Genomic DNA, 20,762 nt, shown 5'->3' on the forward strand with positions numbered 1-20,762 from the left:
ATGAGAAAAAAAAAAACAACAACCACAAAACAGATTTGGAAAGGGACAGATAAAGTTTGTAGCTTTTCATCCTCTGTTTTTTCAAAACAAAATATTAGACTCGCATTCAAAACCAACTACAAAACTGGCATTCAGACATTTTTTTAATATTTGGGAAAAGTTCACAACCATGCATCTCATCTATTGAAATAGTTTGAAACAACTCACTTGAAATTGGATTATTCTCTCCTGGGAAAGGCACAAATACATTCTCTCAGTGTCTTTAAGGTAAAACGCACATTTATGGAGCTGCGATACTGGATCATCTGCATCCAATAACGCTGTTTGTTTATCTACTTTTCGAATGATCTGTGAATGAAAATTGTAGATAAATATTTAGGACAATTTCTGTACTTCATTATATTGGAGATTACATAGGTACTGTTAGTAAAGGAAGTGAAAGGTTTTTGTTTGTTTGTTTTTAATTTCCATGCCTCCCGCTTTAATATTAACATTAGATTCATAATACTCAATACTTTTGAAACAAGCACACAACACTGAAATGACACTCAGCACTACAGTTGAATATTCTGAGGCAGACAGGTTGATGAATTAAAACAATTGAAAACAAGGACCGCTTTAAAGGTATCGAGATGCTCTTAAATACGGTTTTGCAAACAGAACAATCATAGCATATCTTAACAATAGCTGGTCATTAAATATTAACGACAAATGCAAAGAACTATTGTTCCTTACATCTGGCAGTTCAATGAAAAAATATCTGCTGACTTCATTCAGAGCTGTTTTGCTAATTTATTTTTTTTAATTGAAAAAGTTATTTCCTTAGAGAGAGAGGAAATCTGTAGCTTGGAATTTTAACTCAACTTATAGAAAAAAGTTTACTATTTCATTTTCTGCAATATCAGCAGAAGCAGAAGCCAAAGTGCTTGAGGATTTCTAAACTGACAATCAGAAAGTCAACCACGTCCTCTGGGATTTCTAACGACAATAAATGGCATTATTAGCGATATGAGTTTCAAGGTTAACCTGTTTCTTCAAAGTTTTCTGCATTAACCTATAAAATGTCTGCAAGTTACCTTTTAATCACATCACCTTCAGTCTTTTAAGGCAGAATGACAATAGCAAACAAACAGGAACCTTTAACCTATTATTTTTTCATCTACTTCTACCTACAAATAAGGTTTCCAGAATCATAAATGATGGCATCTCCTTCCAGCAGTAAGAAAATATTAACATGAAGGCCACAAATAAAGTAAGATCTTCTTACTGATTATCATGTGCACTTGTGCACTGAACCAGATCAGTAGTAACCAGGTCTGGATTTTTCTGTCAAATGTGATTTGGGAAAAAAATAAAAGTTAAAAAAAAATCTGTTTTAATGATAATTTTATACAATTGACTCCGAACATGGCTATCTCCTTTTTTAGCTATATTCGATATTGGGAGAGAATTTCTCACTACAGTCCTAGTAAAATAAGTCTGGGAAGGGGAAAAAACCTGCCGGAAGGGAAGGTTAGTTTTACACTGGTGCATTCTAAAAACCGTTTCTTAATTAAAAGTAGAATTAGCAGAGCCTTGTATGAAATTCACACAATTTCACAGAAAATCTCATAGAAAGCATTGTTTATTATCAGCCATATAAAATTCCACTTAAGCTGGCATTAAGTTAATAAAACAGTAGAAACTCCCCCTATAATTACACTTATTTATAAAAAACATTACTGTATATCCAGCAATAAAATAATGTTTTTGGTTCACAAAACTTAACTGGTTATAATCAAATTTGTATCTGTGACAGAGCTGAAATTGTCTTTTTCTAAAAAAAGTAATTCCAAAGGCATTTCCAATGTTCCATATTTAAAACAGACAGTATTAATAAAGGTCCAAAATGCTTTTGAAAGCTGACATTGGTATAAATATGTATCCCTAGAAGTACACAGAAGTGCTTTTAGATTCAAAACAGTAAAGCATTTTCAAAGCTTTACTGAATTCAACAAATACAACAGTCCTACTGGCTGCAAAGACTTTAATCATCTTTCAATATCAATAATTAAAGTATTTTGTTACACTGAAACCTACATTACTGTTTTTAAAATAGACATTTTCTTAAGGACAGCTTGCAGATTAACCTACTTTGGCAGGTCTGAAACTTGAAAAATTTCTTATGCTTATTTTACAAGGTGTTCTTTGCTTACAGAATTAATCTGCACATTTAAAAATACAGTATTTAAAAAATGAATGCTATTTTCCATATAAAACGTACTCCCCAAAAGGAAGCATACAAAGCCAAAAATTGTAGTAAACAATGTAAACTCAACTATGCAATTATACAAAGCAGCCATCTACAAATTAATTACAACATTGGAGAAATTAAACTGTACCAGTCTTGGGAGTGCCATGCCAGTAACTGAGCATACAAGTTTGACAGTCTGCCCATAATGAATGTAGCCATCTCTCACTGTGAATTCTTCTCCTTCTGATTCATCATCATCCACTGCATGAAATATGAATTTCCACATTATTTGTTTTAATCACTGTATTCCTTGGTACAAAGAACATTCAACACCACATTATGGCATCAAATATACACTCAGTAACAAATCTGTGTATGGGCAACTAATATGAAGGAAAAAACACAGGACTTTTTTATGTGGGGATGGAGGGAGTGAGGTGAAAAAATATATTGTTTCACTTTTACTTACAGAGGTGAATGTAAAATGCTCCCCACTGTTGTGAACTGGCATGGAAATTACCACCTTCTACGTGCAAATATCTGGTGCTAACTGTTTGGGATCGGAGTCTATTAAATAGTGCCACTTTTGTCCCTGATGCAATACATACTGTAAGGAACACATACAGACTTGAGATTATCAAATTACTTCATTATGACATAGAAAAGTACAAAAAGTCACAAATACAGTAAAATAAACTGATGAATACTGGAAATCAAGAAATCATTCTCAACTATTGGTTAATTTAGAAAATACTTATATTTGTGACAGAACAAAAATAATCACAGAATTATAAGTGGGATAACACACACAAAGGCTGTTCTCCAAAGGCATGCTAGTTCACAGAATTTTGCCACTTAGCCAAGTGGGTAAGTGCTTGCCAGCTGAAAACTCCTGCTAACAGTTCTCCAACAACTGCTTATTTCAGCAGAAGGTTTAGCTTGCCCATGTGAAGTACTTAGACAATTTTCAGTGATCATTTGAAGTATATCTGAAGTATAAAGAAAAATCCTTACAAATCACAATCAATTGAAAGGAAGACAGACATAAGTATGTAAAATTGTAACCATGCAACTTGAAATTTTCTCAGATCTGAACTTACTTAACATTCAAGAGAGAGAAATGCTCTCCAAGAGAGAAAGTCTGCTCTCCTAAAAAAAAATAAATCAGCAGCTAGCACTCCGCCATCAAACTGGCACGTTTCTTCTACGTGGTTCATATTTACAATTGAAGAATGCTTGGTTCATATTCACTGTCCATCAAAACTATCTGTCTGAATACAAAGTCAACAGTGCATACTCTGAGCCCACGGGTGTGAACTCCACAGCAACAGATTGCCTTTAGTCATGTGGCAAGCTAGCGGCCCCGAGATCCACATTCCATAGGTGAATGGGTTCCAGCCCAACACAGATGGAAGAGCCTTTTAAAGCACTAGTGAAGAGAGAGAGAAAAACAAAACAAACAAAAAAAAAAGGGTATCTCTTGAGGTGCTCCAGTGGTACGCAGGCAAGAACTTTGGCGGAAAAGCAAAAATGCTCCCAATTATACATTAGCACCAGAGATACCTTTAGTTGAAAAACACGGTAAGCAAATAAATCTGTGTGAAATATCACCATCCAGATTTCATAACCAATTACTTACAGGGAACCACACAAAAGATATTAAAAATAAAACCAACATGAAAATGGCATCAGACAGTAAGAAGGTGGCTGTGATGTGACAAAGTGCACTTTGGATAATATGATGCTACTCATTTATCACAATCTGAAACCTATCTCTTTGATACTGATCAAGACATTCTAAACAACAGATCATGGCAGCTTATGAGCTCCAACAGCTTAGAAAGCTGAGGTAGAGCATTCTTTACACATCTGTTTAAAAGGATGCATTCCTCATAATGAAGTTTTTTTGGTGGATCTTCTCTATTTACTGAAAAATTAATCATGACTCCTAAAACTAAACAGTGTGTATAGTGCATATCTATATTGAAATACTTAAAAATACACTGTACAGTTCTGAAATACATTAGCAAAACAACAAACTGAAAATTTAATTCATTTAGTTGTATCTGGCTTGTGTTCAGACCTCAGAGCACATAAGGAAAAAATCAGGAGGAGGCAAGATGATTTGCTACATAAAGAATTGTAAAATACTTACAGTCTGCATTTTTCAGTGACTGTTTCTTTTTAGAAGGTTTGGAGATTACTTTGATCCGTTTACTGAGGAACACACCGATGTCGTCACTATTGCCATAGAACATTTTTACTGATAACATGAAGTGCTTTCTCTTGTCTGAGTCTGATATGTATAATGTTTTGGCAGTGCAATAATTCTGTAGGTGAAAACATACTGTTGTTTCTTCTTTCAAGTCAACTCAGTTCAATAAACTATATATATATTGAGTAATAAACAAAACAGGAAAACTGACGCGATAGTTTCTAAAACAGAACAGAAACTTCTTTTTCCATCTCTTCTACATGGGTATATTTTATGGCTACTGTTTAGCTTTGTCAAGTTTAACTCTCAACTTCAGTAGTTTAGTGTCTTTCTAAAGACCCTTAGCAGAACTTGTGCCCACGTGGCCAAGAAGACCAATGGCATCCTGGCCTGTATTAGAAATAGTGTGGCAAGCAGGACCAGCGAGGGGATTGTCCCTCATGTACTTAGCATTGGTGAGGCCACACCTCAAATATTGTGTCCAGTTTTGGGCACCTCAATGTAGGAAGAACATCAAGGTCCTGGAGTGTATCCAAAGAAGGGCAACGAAGCTGGTGAAGTGCCTCGAGAACAAGCGGGGTTGGACTAGATGATCTTTCAAGGTCCCTTCCAACCCCTAGGATTCTATGATTCTATGATTCTTACGAGGAACGCCCGAGGGAACTAGGGCTATTCAGTCTGAAGAAAAGGAGGCTGAGGGGAGACCTCATTGCCCTCTACAACTAACTACCTGAAAGGAGCTTGTAGAGAAGTAGGTTCTGGTCTCTTCTCACAAGTAACTGGTGATAGAACAAGAGGAAATGGCCTCAAGCTGCACCAAGGGAGGTTTAGACTAGAAATTAGGAAAAACTTTTTCACTGAAAGGGTTGTCAGACACTGGAACATGCTGCCCAGGGAGGTGGTTCAGTCACCATCCCTGGATGTGTTTAAAAGTCATCTAGATATGGTACTTAGGGATATGGCTTAGTACTTGTTATGGACTTGGCAGAGTAGGGTTAATGGTTGGACTCAATGATCTTGAAGGTCTTTTCTAACCTAAGTGTGATTCTGTAACTGGAAAGCAGATTGTTAGAGACTGTAGCTGTGTTAAAGCCCCACTAAAAATTACACTTGAGTAGAGGTACACAGGCAGCTCTGTGTAGAAAATGTGTTGACTCAAACTTTTCTTGAAAGGATGGGAAATGATTGGCTTTTGAAACACTAGAAAGTTACTGTTGACTAAATGTTTATGCTATGTGACAAAAGGGGCTTAAAATAATTCTGAGAGAGAACTTTTATTATTCTTTTCCTATTCGGCAAAATATGATGCGTTTCTAAACAGACTGTGTTGGAAACACTAGGTAGCTATAAAGTACTGCTTAATAAAACAACCAGTAAAAACGAGCACTCCTGCTGCCAGTTCTATCCCAACTGTTAAAGTAATCACAAATATCTTCTAAAAAAAAACAACTTGTAGCAATTTATATCACTGCAAAAAAGTAATATACTAAATTTATTAAGATGCCATTTTAATTGTATTTTATGCAAAGGGACTTAAAGACCACTTCAAGCAGCATGTTTTTCAGATACTTCCTTTATGAGATCCACCATATCCATTCATACAAGCCAGGGAGAGGGACATAGAGTTTGATCCAGAAACCTTACTTCAATTAACCATTGATGCCTACCAAATATCCTAACAGTTTATTGATTCTGAATCAACAACCTACAAATGACAGGTTAATGATCCCTGCTATGATCCCATGAACTAAATCTAGCTATTAAATTGTCCTATATATTTTTGAAGGATTTTTAAAAACTACTTATGTAATATCTTCTACAGGGTAACAAAGTTCCCCAAAATAAGAAAAAGGATTCCTTAAAATATGCACCATGTAACCATAGTACCCTTTGGAATGGTTTATTACAGTTTTTCTACCTTTCCTTCCAAGTTCAGCTGCTGCATTTCTTGGTCGCTGTTTCCTATTCCAATGAAGGCGCACGGTTGTGACTCTTGCTCAGTGCAACCATCCCGTTCCATCTGCTCTTTTTTTTTCTTCCATCCACTGCCCATAAGATACACACATGGAGGAGGACAAAAGAACCTGAAAACGAAAAATGCATTTTGAGATTACATGCAGCTTTCAAGAAAATTACTGAGACAGAAACTGTCATGCATCCAAAGCATTCTCAGCCCATTCATACTTCACCTTCGCGTTTATACATGCACGCTTCTGAAGATTTTCTAAAACACAAATGAAAAGAGAAAGCAAGGAAAAAAATCAGCATTAGATGCACTATCATTGAGTATCTTTCTAGTTCAATATATCATAGGTAACAGCCTGCATCTCCACAAAAGAAAAACATTGTCTACCCTTTACAAAGAAGAGTTTTAAGGGGAAAGCAAAAAGGCCTTGATAAAGCAATGACAGTGTTTTACATTTTGTAGGTGCTTAACATGATGCAACAATTAATACATACAGAACAGTTCTACAAATGAATTTAATGGACAACTCCTGAATATAATTCCTAAACATTTAGTGTTTCATCATTAGCATGGATAAAGTTCATTCTATTCAAGCATAAATCTATCTTCAGTTATAAAGGGACAAGATGATTTTACACCTTCATCAGTAAGTGTACAACACACAATCTAGTCTTTGGCAGCACTGACTGAAGTCAGTCCAGATGCTCCTTACAGCAACATGCTCCAATTGCAGTGCAGTATTATAATACAATGTATCGGTCTTGAAGTTTCTGCAAATTGTTAAAACACAAATCCCGACCCCTTTTGACTTTACATTTGGCCAACAGTTGCAGTGTTTTTATCATCATTTAGCTAAGATCAAAGTTAAAAAAACAGAATAAGCACAAAAATTTGTGAGCTAGCTGAGAAGGAATGAAGGGTGAAGACCACTAATCAAAGTTTCTTTAATTCCATTTTTTTCAAATTCGAGAGTAGTGCTTAACTTGGCACTTTTGAAAGCCAAATACAACTCTTAATTTATACAGGTAGTTATGTAGGGTTTTTTTTTTATTATTTTGTTTGGGACAATTAAATTCATGGATTATTTAACACCATATAAACCTCAACTACTGGATGTCAGCTTTAGTTTGAAAATCAAGTCTAATATACTTTAGTATGAAAATCAAGTCTAATACATGTATTTATCTCAACTGTTCAGCAAAATTACCTTTAACAGATATAAAATGCTTTTCTAAGTAACAAAATCCTTAATAGATGAAACAAAAGTCATGTGCTATCAGGCAATAATAAAATGTAAATATTAAGAATCCAATAGATAAATGCAAAGATTTGTAACACTTTCAGTTAATGCACACAATTAATGTATATTCTTTGCTAGAGAAAAATAACCAAACTTCGAGTTTTACTGCAATTCAAAATGTCTCAGTGGTTATGATAATGACCAAAAATTGTCCCCTGCAGGCAAAAAATTAAAACATTCTATATTGTAAATAAATCCACAGTGAATTTTTTTCATTTAAGTTAACACTTTAAAACACAACAAAACCGATGAGATATAACAATATGCAGCTTAAATATATATTCAGAAGTATGGTGCTCTGGTTTGAAAAAAGACTTCCTATAAAAGAGAATTTGTAGAAAGTGGCTTGCTATGTGACATCAAAACAACTGCATGGTTGAGAAGCCCATTAAATTAATTTCTGAAACTGCTCCTACAGATTGCTTTTTAAACATAACAATTGCAAACACAATGAAACAAATGCTATATTCCCTCTATTATGATAATGACTTCAGCAAAGACAACAATTATTTGCCCCTTTTATTGCCTTCACCCTGTTCTGAAGCGTAGAAATTTTTATAAATATGGAGTGATGAATTAATAGAAAGCTACCTGTAAATGCAAACTATTCAAAGTTTAACAACTAACATTTTTTCATGCTTAGGTAATTATGAGTCATATTAAAGGCTCTGGAATTTTTCTTCTTCCAATTGAAAATGCATAATACAAAGAACCAAGGGAAGAGGTAAAAACTTGCCAATTTGTAAAGCAGATGTTTCCTAATGGAACTGTCAACTTCATAAAGCACACTATAAACTGCCTCAAAAATAAAAATTAACACTTTTGCAGTAGCAGCACAAGAAAATAATTCCACTAGCCCAGCCATGAATCATAAAGCTGAAATTTGTAATTATCTGACATCAGAATGTGTTTTTGTAACTTCACAGCTTTAAGAAAAGAAAATCTGAAATTTGAAAATCACCATGCATAGAAAGAATAAGTAGTAATAAATGCCATCAAACAGCACACACACTATGTATTCCCTTTTTGCTTGTTGTTCTGCCTTTTGCTTCTTAACTCCTGCTATGTGACCTTTGTTTCAGCTTTCTTCATGAAGATGCTGAATGATGCGTAGGGTTTTATTTAAGAACATCACCAGTTTCTATTGCATATCAATTAAATCCTCCCCTTGCTACTACAAATTCTTGTTCTTAAAACCAGGAATGCATTTCCTACTTTTCATTTGCATTTATTTCAAATAGCACAGATGACATGACCTAATTTGCCTCAAATGCTCCTCTACCCTAAAGGAAAAATTACTTCAAGAGTACTTAGGTTCGTGAGGGAGACAGTGCAATGACAATGGCCAAACAATAAAATTAATATTAAGTATACAATGTGCATATTTACTTTCTCCATGACCAATCTACTTTATATGCCCTATTTCACTCCACATCTAGATGTAAGTACCATTAACTGTTGTTAAAAATCTATTTGAAGGCTCATCCACTGGTTGCTGAAACTTTCAGCACTTTTTAAGAAAACAGAAAACCAAAACAAAGGAAGGCCTTAGCATTACATTGAGAAAATTTCTACTGCAAACAACTGTGACCACATTTTTAAAAATATATAGATATACAGAGATATACCTATGGGTGGGAGGGAAGCAAGTGGATAAGAGCCTAGATAGGGAAACATTATGGTGATCCCCTATGAACAATACTTTCCAGATGGGGGTTATGAACTAACTCCAAGATTAGGAAGTGCAAAGTTTTGGGGAAGAAACTTCAAGCAACAGATGCATTTACTCAAGACTTAATCTTCTAGAAACAAACTCAGATTGCCAGAAAAAGCATACCACATACCTAGTCAGCTTCTCAACTCTCAAAATTGAATGACAATACAAGAACCTTTCAGTGTTAATTGATGTATCCCCCTAATTTTATTGTCAACAATTGTAAGTTATTTCCAATGAAGAAATTATACACAGAGTAAAAATAAATATTCAACCTTTATTACCAGAGCAATGCTTTGCAAAAAATAAACCAAACCTCTTGAATTCCAAATAAGTATAACATCATAAAGCAAACATCACACATTCATCTTTCTTTCTCATGTACTCTTTTGTGTCTCTTACTGGTTAGAACACAAAAAATCCCATCCTTTTTTCATATCAACTTTATTCTAAACGAAGTCCTCTGAATAACTACGGCCACTAGATGGCAATGAAGACTGATTAAGAAATAAGTTTTAGCCCATTGATGAAGAGAAAACAAGCCACAACTGAAGCGCTCTTTTAAAATTAGAACACAGAGAAAAACCTTGGAAAACTATGACTTACTGAACAAAGAACCTTTTGCAGCTGAGACAATTTTAAGTTTTGTTAAAATTACCAAGTGGAAAGAAAATCTGGACATTGAAAATCTGAATGAATTTTCTTATGTTTCAGCCTCTTATCCTTCAGATACAAACAAGTATGGTCTGGAAGGTTTTTACTTCATATTTGCAATCCCAGAAACTCAGTATAGAAGAGTTTAACTAAAAATTTTCTATCCAAGATAGTGTCAATTAACCATGAGTATCCTCATATTTCTAATTTTCACAGAGGATTGAAGAAAGTGTCTTTGATATGTATAAAATAACTGCTGAAAACAGGTTATCTCATTAATAAAACATTTTCGATGCAAGTAGGAATGCAAATGTGAATGTGATTTTCAGTACAAGTAGAAAACCACGCAGCATGTAATTTCCTCACTGGATTTACAACATTCTCTTAAAACCTGTTCTCTGTGCTATGAGCAGACTGGCAATTTCTTGCTGAATGAGTGGTAAAACAACACAGGACATTTTTCCATGAGGTAAACATCTAAGAACTTGATTAAAAAAACCCCCATTAAATCTATTAGGAAACAACTCCATGAGCTCGTTTGTCACTGTAAGTATACCAGCCAGCAATGTCTTTCCTGGAGAAAAGCTATCCCACACTTGTTAGAGTTACATGACAAGATGTGGATTCATTTCTTCCCACTTGCTGACATAAAGCACAGTGACTGAACCAGGGTAGTATTTTGGGACACTGCATCTCTGCAAATGCTTCATGTGTTTAATGTATATCTACAACATTTTGTTGTGAACTCTTAGTTTCTCAGAAGAGGCTCTTGTGATGCTCCTCCATGCATCTTCCAAGAATTTGTGATCAGTGTAATTAAAACTATGGGCAGTTTTAAATGAGTTTAACATTGGAAGTCGTATTAGCCAGGAAAGGTCAGAGGATCAATCTCCAGAAAATAAAGGGCATCCCAGCAGTACCTTATTACACTACAATTTCACAGGCCACTCAAGCAAGGAAAGACCATAGTATTACCACCTCTGTGTTAGATTCCCAGCTCAGTAAGTATAGCAAACAGAAGCAAGCTGTTAGTCTTTTGTTATGACAGATCTATTCCACCAGACCAACTTGAAACTGAACATTTTTCCATGGCAAAAAACCAAGCTGAGATTTGTCTAAGGATGCTCGCCTTCATTCCAAATGACTTTAAGGGAAGAACAAGGTCATTTCTAGTGGTTTCCAAGTCTTGACTTCAACGACAGCATTTGGCACCACCCAGAATATGGTTTTAAATCAGACACTCACCAAAGGAGAGAACAACACTCCTTCAGTCCCTTCAGCCCAATCAATACAGAGAAAATATAGTACTTCAGAAGTAGAGAAGCTACCCTAACTGAACTTGCCAGGAAGCAAGGGGAGAAAGTAACCTAAAATCCTTTCATGCCATTGCTACCTAGCTCTAATGCAGTCAGTGCTCTTTTCAAACCACAGGCTTCTATTCTCAAAGTTTCACTTTTCCAAATAATCCAAGTAATCCCTGCATTCATCTTGCAGAACTCTTTGCCTTCATGAGGATTTAGAGGTGTCCTTCACTAACAGCCGTAAAACAAGATGAAGCTAGACCATTCTCAGGCTCATCAGTGGTGATAAGGTTTAAACTCAGAACAGCATGTAATCCACAAATACCAATCTGGCTCTCAGTCTTTAATGAATTATGTCTTGGAATCCAAAACACTTCAGTCCTTTAAGCTGTTAAATGTTCCCACTGTTCAGACTCTGAAGAGAGAATGGTAATTATGGAAAAAATACCAGCAGCACAAGCCAAACACCCACACTCATCAGGACTAAATATCACCTGAATATCAGCTGAATGCCTTTGAAAGATGACAGCCATTCAACAGGAAGCATTAGGCAAAGTCTTAAAACTAAACTCAAGTCCCTCCCTGAGCTTCTTACCTCTTGACTTCTTAGTTAAACTCCACAACAGTAAATCTGGGAAGAGCAAGGCTAAAAAGAAAAGTCCAGTCAAAAAAGAAAGAAACCTCCTTTCATTATGGTTATGTATGGATAAACTATCAAGAACACTCTCCAATTATTCCAGGAAGTTCCCATCCATGTGGCAACAACCTGGAATTACGTTTCTGTGAGGCCTATTTAAACCACACCACACTAATGCCAGATCTGCACCATCTACATCTAATTTTCAACACAGTTATTTATTTCACCATCTACCAATCCTCACCAAAACACTGAAAGTTATCACGCTAACCTTTTAACTGTGCCATGCAAAGTTTATTAATGATAAATATTTTCAATGATTTCACAACAAACATCATTTAAAGACAGGAACAAAAGGTGGAAGTTTGTTTAGGGTTTTTTTAGGCTCTATATTTACTTGACGAACATGTAAAATTTAAGAAATAATTCCTTTTGTAACCTGGATTCTTAGTTCCAGCAATAGTGCAAATCGACGTAACTATTTTTTGAACAAAAATTAATCAGATTATCATAGAATCAGACATGGTTTGCATTGGAAGGGACCTTCAAAGATCATCTAGTTCCAATCCCCCTGCACGGGGGTGGGGGTGCAGGGACACCTCCCACTAGACCAGATTGCTCAAAGCCACATCCAGCCTTGAACATTTCCAGGGAGGGAGTATCCCCAACTTCCCTGGGCAACCTGTTCAAGTGTCTCACCATCATTATATCCATGCCATAATGAAACCACACAGAAAACATGGAATTTCCCACAAAAAGAGGTATGAAATCTTTTTCTGTCTATAAAGCACATATATGCAAAACAACTCACTTCAGAAATGGTCTTAATGTAAAAATCTTGAAAACCTGAAAACTCAACTTGGCTGTTGAGTTTGTTGCAAAGGGTTAAATCTACCATCTGCTGCTAGTAAGGCCTTGCATTGCAACCCTTTTGCACTTAATAATGGCAGTGAGCAAAAGGGCTGTATAGTTACACATGAGATACACAGAATATGTGGCTGCATCTGTGCACCTCCTCCTTCCTCTTTCGCTGACTTCCCATTCAATTCTCATCGAGAATTTCAGGAAGATCTAAAAAGCACTTTGAGTAAACAATCCCGTGCTGCAGAACCTGGACACTGCCTGAACACACATTGAAAGACAAGTACTCAGGCACAGAATACTGAAGAACAGTTGAAAATACAATCTATATCTCTGTGACTCACAAACATCAGGAAGTGTGATTTAGATCGGTAGCAATCCAAGAACTTTGCAGGTTTAATTCTAATATTCCTGTTTGCTAACACTTTCATACATAAACGTTAAAATCTGAAATTTCAGAAAACTGCAAAAAATGTAATGATGCAAAAGGACTTGTGCAACAGTGGCAAAGAAAGGTGAAACCTTTAGATCTTTTAATGTGTTGAATATGTGGGGGGTTTTTGGTGAACAAATAATAATACAAAGTATCTCAAAACTAACCAAATACTGCACTACTTATTTTACTGAAATTGAAGATGGAAAAGTATTATTTATATTTAAATTCTATTTCATCACGAGAGGACTAGAAATCTGCATATGAAGAACCATCCTACTTGCTTTCAACTAGTCATGCAATGAAAACAACCCACAGAAGACTGCAGGAAATTCACCTTTGCCTAAAAAGCATTCAACTTGACATCCTCCTGAAGATTCTGTAACTTAGAAAACTGCCTATTATGGTAACTTGTAATTTATTTGTTTTTACAAGAGCATGTTTATCATAAATATAATTATGATTGACCTGACATTCTTTTTAAAGCTATTACAAATATGATTCAGAAAAGCATCTTAATGAGGCTAGACATTTCCATTTCACACTAATATGAAATTACTCAGAAAAAACCTCCTCTAGAAATAGTCACCATTAATTGCCTTGTTTGCACCAAACTTAAAATGGAAGGTTTAAAATTAGAGCAATTTTAGTTCAATGGAAGATCCTCACCTACAGAGAACCTGTTGGTATAAACAGGTATCACTACATTGAATTCCACAAATTTGCAACATTCGTAACATAATTATTTACAAGAACACATTTTGGTTTACATTTTTTTCAGACTACAGTACAACCTGAGGAATTCTGCAATGTACTACACACCAGAGTACACACTATATTTTCCCTAGCTGGGAGATGTAGAGGAAGCCCAGGATTGAACAGAGACTTACCTTTTTTCATTTCCATATGATTTCTGCGCAACTTTTGCGTGGAGTATTAGCACAGTTTGATCCCCTCGCTCCTTTAGGTAATTTCGCATTGCTTCCCTAAAGAAGACAAAACAAGCTTTGAAAGTTCTTTAGGTTCTGTTTATAATCAAATAATTAAATAAATAAAGACAGCTTTAGAAAAAAACCTTGAAATTCAAAGAACACAACCATTAATAAGATCAAGAAGATACTGTTTTGCTTTTCATGACAATTACACAGCAAAAGGAAGCACCCATCTTGCATGAAGCTAGAAGTAGGGGTCTGTGGTGATTTACAATTACTACATTGTCCAGAAATAATTATGCTTGTCAGGTAAAATTCTACAATGCCAACCATTGTATCATGTTCAAAGTCTGATTTTGTAAAGTAGTATACCATAAATATTTTATTAGAACACACTTTATTATTTCAATATTGTCTCCTTAATCAATTTAGCCTCTTGTGATAATGACAAATTGTTCTGGAATTTTGTTTAAGCTATTAACTAAATAAATGCAAAGTTTATAGAAAAGTTTTCTTTTCGTTGTGAAGACACTAAGAAAAAGTTAAAATTCTTTAGTTTCTTGTTTCACTTAGTTTTCTAGAGAAAGCCTTTACTTCCTGCATGCAATCAGGTTAAAAAAAAAAAAAAAAAGCTTTTCTATTTTCTATCACTGTAATGACAGACGTCATATAAAAGCTGTAATTACCTCAAACACACCAATAGCAATTCCTTGAGAGAAGAGAATAATGCATTCTACCATTCTTTTGTGTAATAATCTAACTGTTCACTAAGCGGCATGCCAAATTCAACACCCTAGGGTTTAGCTGTGTCGAAACTTTTAAGTCCCTGGAGGAGCTTTTGCAGGTTGAATGCCCACCAATGCACTCATTGTCCAAGTCATCAACCAGAGAAACAAATTATCGATTTAAGGGGAAGTTACATGAAGAGATTAAACCCTACAGAAGAGGGATTTTTTTGTTTTGTGGTTTTTTGTGAACTGCACCCAATTGTTGAATTCATAGAATCATTAATGTTGGAAGGGACCTTAAAGATCAAGTTCCAACCCCCCTGTCATGACCAGGGAACCCTACCACTAGACCAGGTTGCACAGAACCTCGTCCAACCTGGCCTTAAAAACCTCCAGGGATGGGGCATCAACAACCTCCCTTGGCAACCCATTCCAGTTCCTCACCAACCTTACAGTTAAGAATTTCTTCCTAATATCTAACTTAAATCTCCCCTCTCTCAGTTTAAAACCATTACCTCTTGTCCTATCACTATCTTCTCTGATGAAAGGTCCCTCTCCAGCTTTTCTGTAGGCCCACTTCAGGTACTGAAAGGCTGCTATAAGGTCTCCCCATAATTGTAGGTCTCTCTCTCTGTAACTGGGCTGATCTATTTTATATTTCAAAAGACAAATGCATACTCTTGCTATGAAAAGTCTATCAACATAGCCTCAAAACTCTTTCAAGGAAAATAATAAACCATCGCAGGAGTCCTGGCTATTTTACATTCACTTTACTAGCACCCAATGCCTTTTTAATTTGGATTCTCTCAAAATGCAATTACAGAATGTCATAACCAAGATTTTCTTGCAGAACTATAGCAACAACCCCAGCCTTGTGTGGAAAAAAATGAAGCTATTTAAGAATGGGACAAGAATGTCTTGTTTCACACTTCAAAAATAATGGCAGCATAAAGCATCCTTCATTGTCTCTAAGCAGATCTGCAAGCTGCAACTCTCCAAGTACAATCACTATTTTCTATCTACAATGATAGTGTCCTATCACTACCTTCTCTGATGAAAAGCCCCTGCTCAGCTTCCTTGCAGGCTCCTTCCAAGTACTGGAAGGCCGCTATAAGGTCTCCCTGGGCCCTTCTCTAGGCTGAATAGCCCGAACTCTCTCAGCCTGTCTTCATAGCAGGAGTGCTCCAGGCCTTTGATCATTTTGCTGGCCCTTCTCTGGACGCTTTCCAACAGGTCTAGATCTTTCTTGTGCTAAGGGCACCAGAACTGCACACAGCACAGTCTGACCAGAGCAAAGCAGAGGGGCAGAATGACCTCCCTGGCCCTGCTGGCCACACTTCTTTTGACGCAGCCCAGGATGCAGTTGGCTCTCTGGGCTCCAGCTTACACTGGTGGCTCATGTCCAGCTTCTCATCAACTACCACCCCCAAGCCTTATCCTCAGGACTGCTCTCCAGCCATTCTTCCCCCAGCATGTATTTGCACCAACCTAGGTGCAGGACCCTGCACTTGGCATTGTTGAACTTCATGAGGTTGGCACTGGCCTACCTCTCTAGCCTGTCAAGGTACCTCTGGATGGTATCCCTTCCCTCTTGGGTGTCAACCACACCACACAGCTTGGTATCATCAGCAAATTTGCTGAGCATACACTCAATCTCACTGTCCACGTCTCCAACAAAGAAATGGACAGTGAGATTCCAGTGAGAATTCCCTTTGGACAGATCTAGAACACCAAACATTTCAAGTGAAAAAAGATGGTAGCTAACAAGCAGTGTTTTGTTGACAAGGCCTTTTCCAATAGAAGCCTCCACATACAGTTTCACAGAGGAAAGCAAGTAGTAGTGAGGGGGACAGGGCTATGAACACAAAGTATGAACAAAGCAGTGTTCTGCTGGAGCTTGCACGATGATGAGTGTATTATTAGACAAACAGGACTGCCCTTACACAAAAAAGCAGAACATTTTCCAATAATTAAACCAAATGCATATAAGGGTTTACAGATATATTTTTTAGCATTACATAAACAAACACTACTCTTAAAAATTTGTGTGATGGTTTTCCTGTTTCAGCATTTTTCTCTTCAGAGGAAAAAAGTTGCTTGTTTCCAGCCTCATTGGTAGAGAAAAAGTTTACAAGCTACTGCTCTGAAGGATGGCTAGCAGTTCCCAGATGCCTACCCTGTACTCACAAGCGAGCACCTGGCACATCTAGTAGCTAAAATCCTGCGCATGAAATTTAGACTCAGTATAGTTAATAGACAACTTGGTGAAAAGACCTCACACTGAACAGTCATTATTTTAGCTGTTCTTTTTAAATCCTAGAAGATAAAATCTATCCATAATTCAGGGTGATGCTAACAGCTGGTACTGCTTGAGATGGAACACAGTTCATTACTTCAAGGATAGTAAGTTTCAACAACCCTGTAAACAGGTAGGCCAACAGGAAACAGCAACGTTTGTTCAATTACTTCTAAATCAGTATACATCAATTTTGCATTGGAATGAAGTTTAACAATGCCACAAGCTAACCTGATGCTTATCCAGAAATGCAACAAGACAGATATCCCCTACACAAAATGTAAATGTTCCCCTGCATCCTGTGTTTTACATTAGGCATCATAACTCAAATGAAAACAGAAGTAGGCCAGAGTGACAATGGTTTTCCATGTCTTTATACAGCACTATTATCACACAGAAGTATAAAAACAATACACATCTTTTATACTGCATGCAACCAGTGGATTTTAAACTCATCAGCTACTTAAAATTGGCAGTTTGTGGCACAGGATAATAAGTATTTGCGCAGACTGTGCTAAAACACAGCTTCTAGTATAAATACCACCCAGGCAGACCAGGAGCAAAACAGGCACAGTAGACCAGTTACTCTAAAAGTTTTTCAGAATGGATTGCCTTGATGGTCCTATTTTATGCTATCTGATTGTTTAGACTTCACTAAAAATTGGTAAAGATCACTCCTTGACAGCAGTTTTTTATATCAGGAGACACTTTTACCCAAGAAAATAAATACAGCTCATTTCTGGCAATTGAAAACTCAGCAGATTCACATCCTACACAATAATCTACAGTAACTGATATGTGAAGTCAATACCATTTCTAAGTGGCATTTTGGGGTATCATATTAAAAACAAGCCACTTGCTGTAAAAAATTTACTTCTGGCTGCTGATTGCATTATCATTATCATAATTAAAAAGCTCTGGTATTTAAAATTCTAGGACTATCAAGCCACAATTTTTAAATTTAGGAATCCTTGTGAAAATGAAAAGGGCAACTTTAGAAAATTGTCAAAATCAGAATTTCTTTAATGCTTACCTGGTGAGCCGTTTCGGTTGAGGTCGCTCTCCAAATTTCCTGAAAAAGGAAGAATTTGCTAATATAAACCAAACCTGTTTAGTCATAATTTTACAGTTAAATACCATGCCAATTTTACGATTTTTGAAAATGTATTGGAATCTGGTATCATTTCAATAGTAATTTATTTAGAAAATTAGAAAGAAAAATCAACCACCTCTTTGCAACAGCTTTTCCCAAAATAGCAACAGGCTTTTTTAACTACAACACTAGATAACTTACTTTGCTAAAGTCACATTTACTTAATTTCTGACTCATTTTTTAAAAGTTCAGCTATGACAAGCGAGTAAATGACCAGATCTTTGCCACTATGCAAACCAGAAGTGCCAACAAAAAGCGGTTTCTATGAACATACAGAAATTTACACACTTATCTCCGAATTGACAAATCACAATAAATGCTTCCCATCATGACAGTTTCTCTGAAATCTGATTTTCCTTAATGACATCTTACAAAAAGAATGACAATGTATTTCATATGCCCTGGTACAGAATTCTAAGAAAAATGTATTTTGTGGAACATACCTATCCATGATCCAGAAAGATCCTGCAATACATCTAACTGTTTTCAGCTATAAAGTGTTTTGAGACAGCTGTGTTTCTTTTAGTGCTGTAACACCGTTCTTGAGAGAGAGTACACTCTTTACACTAGGTTCAGACGTTCCACAATAGTCTTTATTTCATAAGACACTGAATTTACACAAGACAAAAACATTTTCATTAACAAAAGCATCTTCAGATTAAAGCAAAATGGTCCAGTAAAAGACCTGAAAAAAAGAAGCCTGTACCCAGCAATGTGCACCTGCAATGTGCATCTGCATAACCACAAGATAAAATGACCACAAAGAAAAAAAAAAAGTTCAGCTTAATACCTTTCTATCTAAATATAAACTAAGGCATAAGAGACTGTGCTTCTGGTGCCAGTGTTCACAAATATCTCTATGACCTGACAAACTCCTTGACAAGTGGTTCCCTTTCTGCTTCCTGGATAGTGAAAAACACACATCTTACATTGCCCTACAACAGTGTTGGAGGCTCCCTAGGACAACAAGAACTTCATCACTAAATGATGTGCAAAAAATTCCCCTGCTCATGCAGGGGATGTGCTCTGAAAACTACAGCAACTGGTGTTGGAATGACTAGATACCTTTCAATTGTATTTGAGTATTTCTACAAATGTACAAAGTAAAAATACATAGTTACTGTCCTTTATATAGTTGAACAGAGTAGGACTCTCTTGAAAAGACAGTGACAAGAACATTCAGCAAATTTTGAAGTAATTTTTCAAGACTTTATAAATTAGTATTAAATGTACTGGTAGTCCACTCTACATAGAATTTTAAATGTTGAGGTCTACAGGATATGTATTTAAACTGTATTTTTCTCTGTGGTATCTATCACCATTTCATCATATTTTTAATGCAGAAAGATAACTAAAAATCCCAAACTGAAGTTTGGCAGCAGGAAAGTTATATCCCAAAGCCCTTCTGCTTCTACCACTTATCTGTCGAGGATCTGCCTAACTTCATCTCCTGAGCACACCCTGTGACTCTCATTTTCCCTGGATAACAGCACGAGTAGGTGCGCATATCCCACTCACCTGTCAGTACTATCTATGCAGTTACTGTTCTTCCCTGAAGACCTAGGATCATCACATCCGGCAGAAGACTCACCTGCCTGTGACTCACTGACTAGACAACAGATTACCTTTAGGCAATACTCTACAGACAAGAAAAACAAATAAAAATCCCTATAGAGTAGCTCCCTAATTTTAATTCAAGAGGTGCCTATTTTGGAGGCATTACACACACCATAGAAACCCCATATTTTTCTTTAGTCAAATCCTGAATACACAAGACAGGAAAAAGTACCAAAATCCCATTTTTTCAGAGGCAGAACTAAAGCACGGAGTCATTCTGAAGATGCACAGGGTAAACTGACCATCTGATGGAGCCTCCTCCATCCATAATAAAGTTAATGCTGTCACTGTAATCAGCTTGTGAACACAAAAGTGCTCCCCTTAGCAACATGAACCTTCCAAAGAGATGATGCAAACTAAATTTGGTAGACCTTTCATTATTCTTTCAATATACATTAGAAGGAGAGGTAGAATAGGAAGAAATTATATATTCATGTTTACTGTCTCAATTAAATTCAGCTGCTTTTTCCTCAATAATGTCATCTTGACAGAAGACTGATGGCTATGTACCCCAGCCTTGGAGTCAATGACTAGCACTTTCCTGTACCACTTCAGAATAATTTCAAGAATCCCAAAAATGCTCTTCAGAACTAAGAACCCTAAGATTTTACCTACAAACAATTTAGAGTAGTAGACATTTTTACAGGGATAAATATATTTTAGGAAAAATTACTGTGACTTGTACAGGAATGCTATAAATCAAATTATTTAAACAAATTACC

The 20,762-nt window shown here is 36.2% G+C and overlaps 1 protein-coding gene across 3 annotated transcripts in view; it reads right to left on the bottom strand.

Moving 5' to 3' along the window:
* The window catches only part of RBPJ (recombination signal binding protein for immunoglobulin kappa J region), a 150,942-nt gene that overhangs the window by 10,087 nt on the left and 120,093 nt on the right, over positions 1 to 20,762 (bottom strand). For all 3 annotated transcript variants that reach the window (XM_051619990.1, XM_051619988.1, XM_051619989.1), the window contains exons 2-8: positions 18,304 to 18,342; positions 14,205 to 14,300; positions 6,367 to 6,532; positions 4,389 to 4,563; positions 2,703 to 2,840; positions 2,382 to 2,494; positions 208 to 348 (exon numbers count right to left, since the gene is read on the bottom strand). In XM_051619990.1, coding sequence (XP_051475950.1) covers positions 208 to 348; positions 2,382 to 2,494; positions 2,703 to 2,840; positions 4,389 to 4,563; positions 6,367 to 6,532; positions 14,205 to 14,293 — 822 coding nt within the window. In that variant the 5' untranslated portion in view covers positions 14,294 to 14,300; positions 18,304 to 18,342. The remainder of the gene's footprint in view (positions 1 to 207; positions 349 to 2,381; positions 2,495 to 2,702; positions 2,841 to 4,388; positions 4,564 to 6,366; positions 6,533 to 14,204; positions 14,301 to 18,303; positions 18,343 to 20,762) is intronic.

Source organism: Apus apus, chromosome 4 (genome assembly GCF_020740795.1).
Source record: "Apus apus isolate bApuApu2 chromosome 4, bApuApu2.pri.cur, whole genome shotgun sequence".
In the NCBI taxonomy this organism is placed as follows: Eukaryota; Metazoa; Chordata; class Aves; order Apodiformes; family Apodidae; genus Apus; species Apus apus.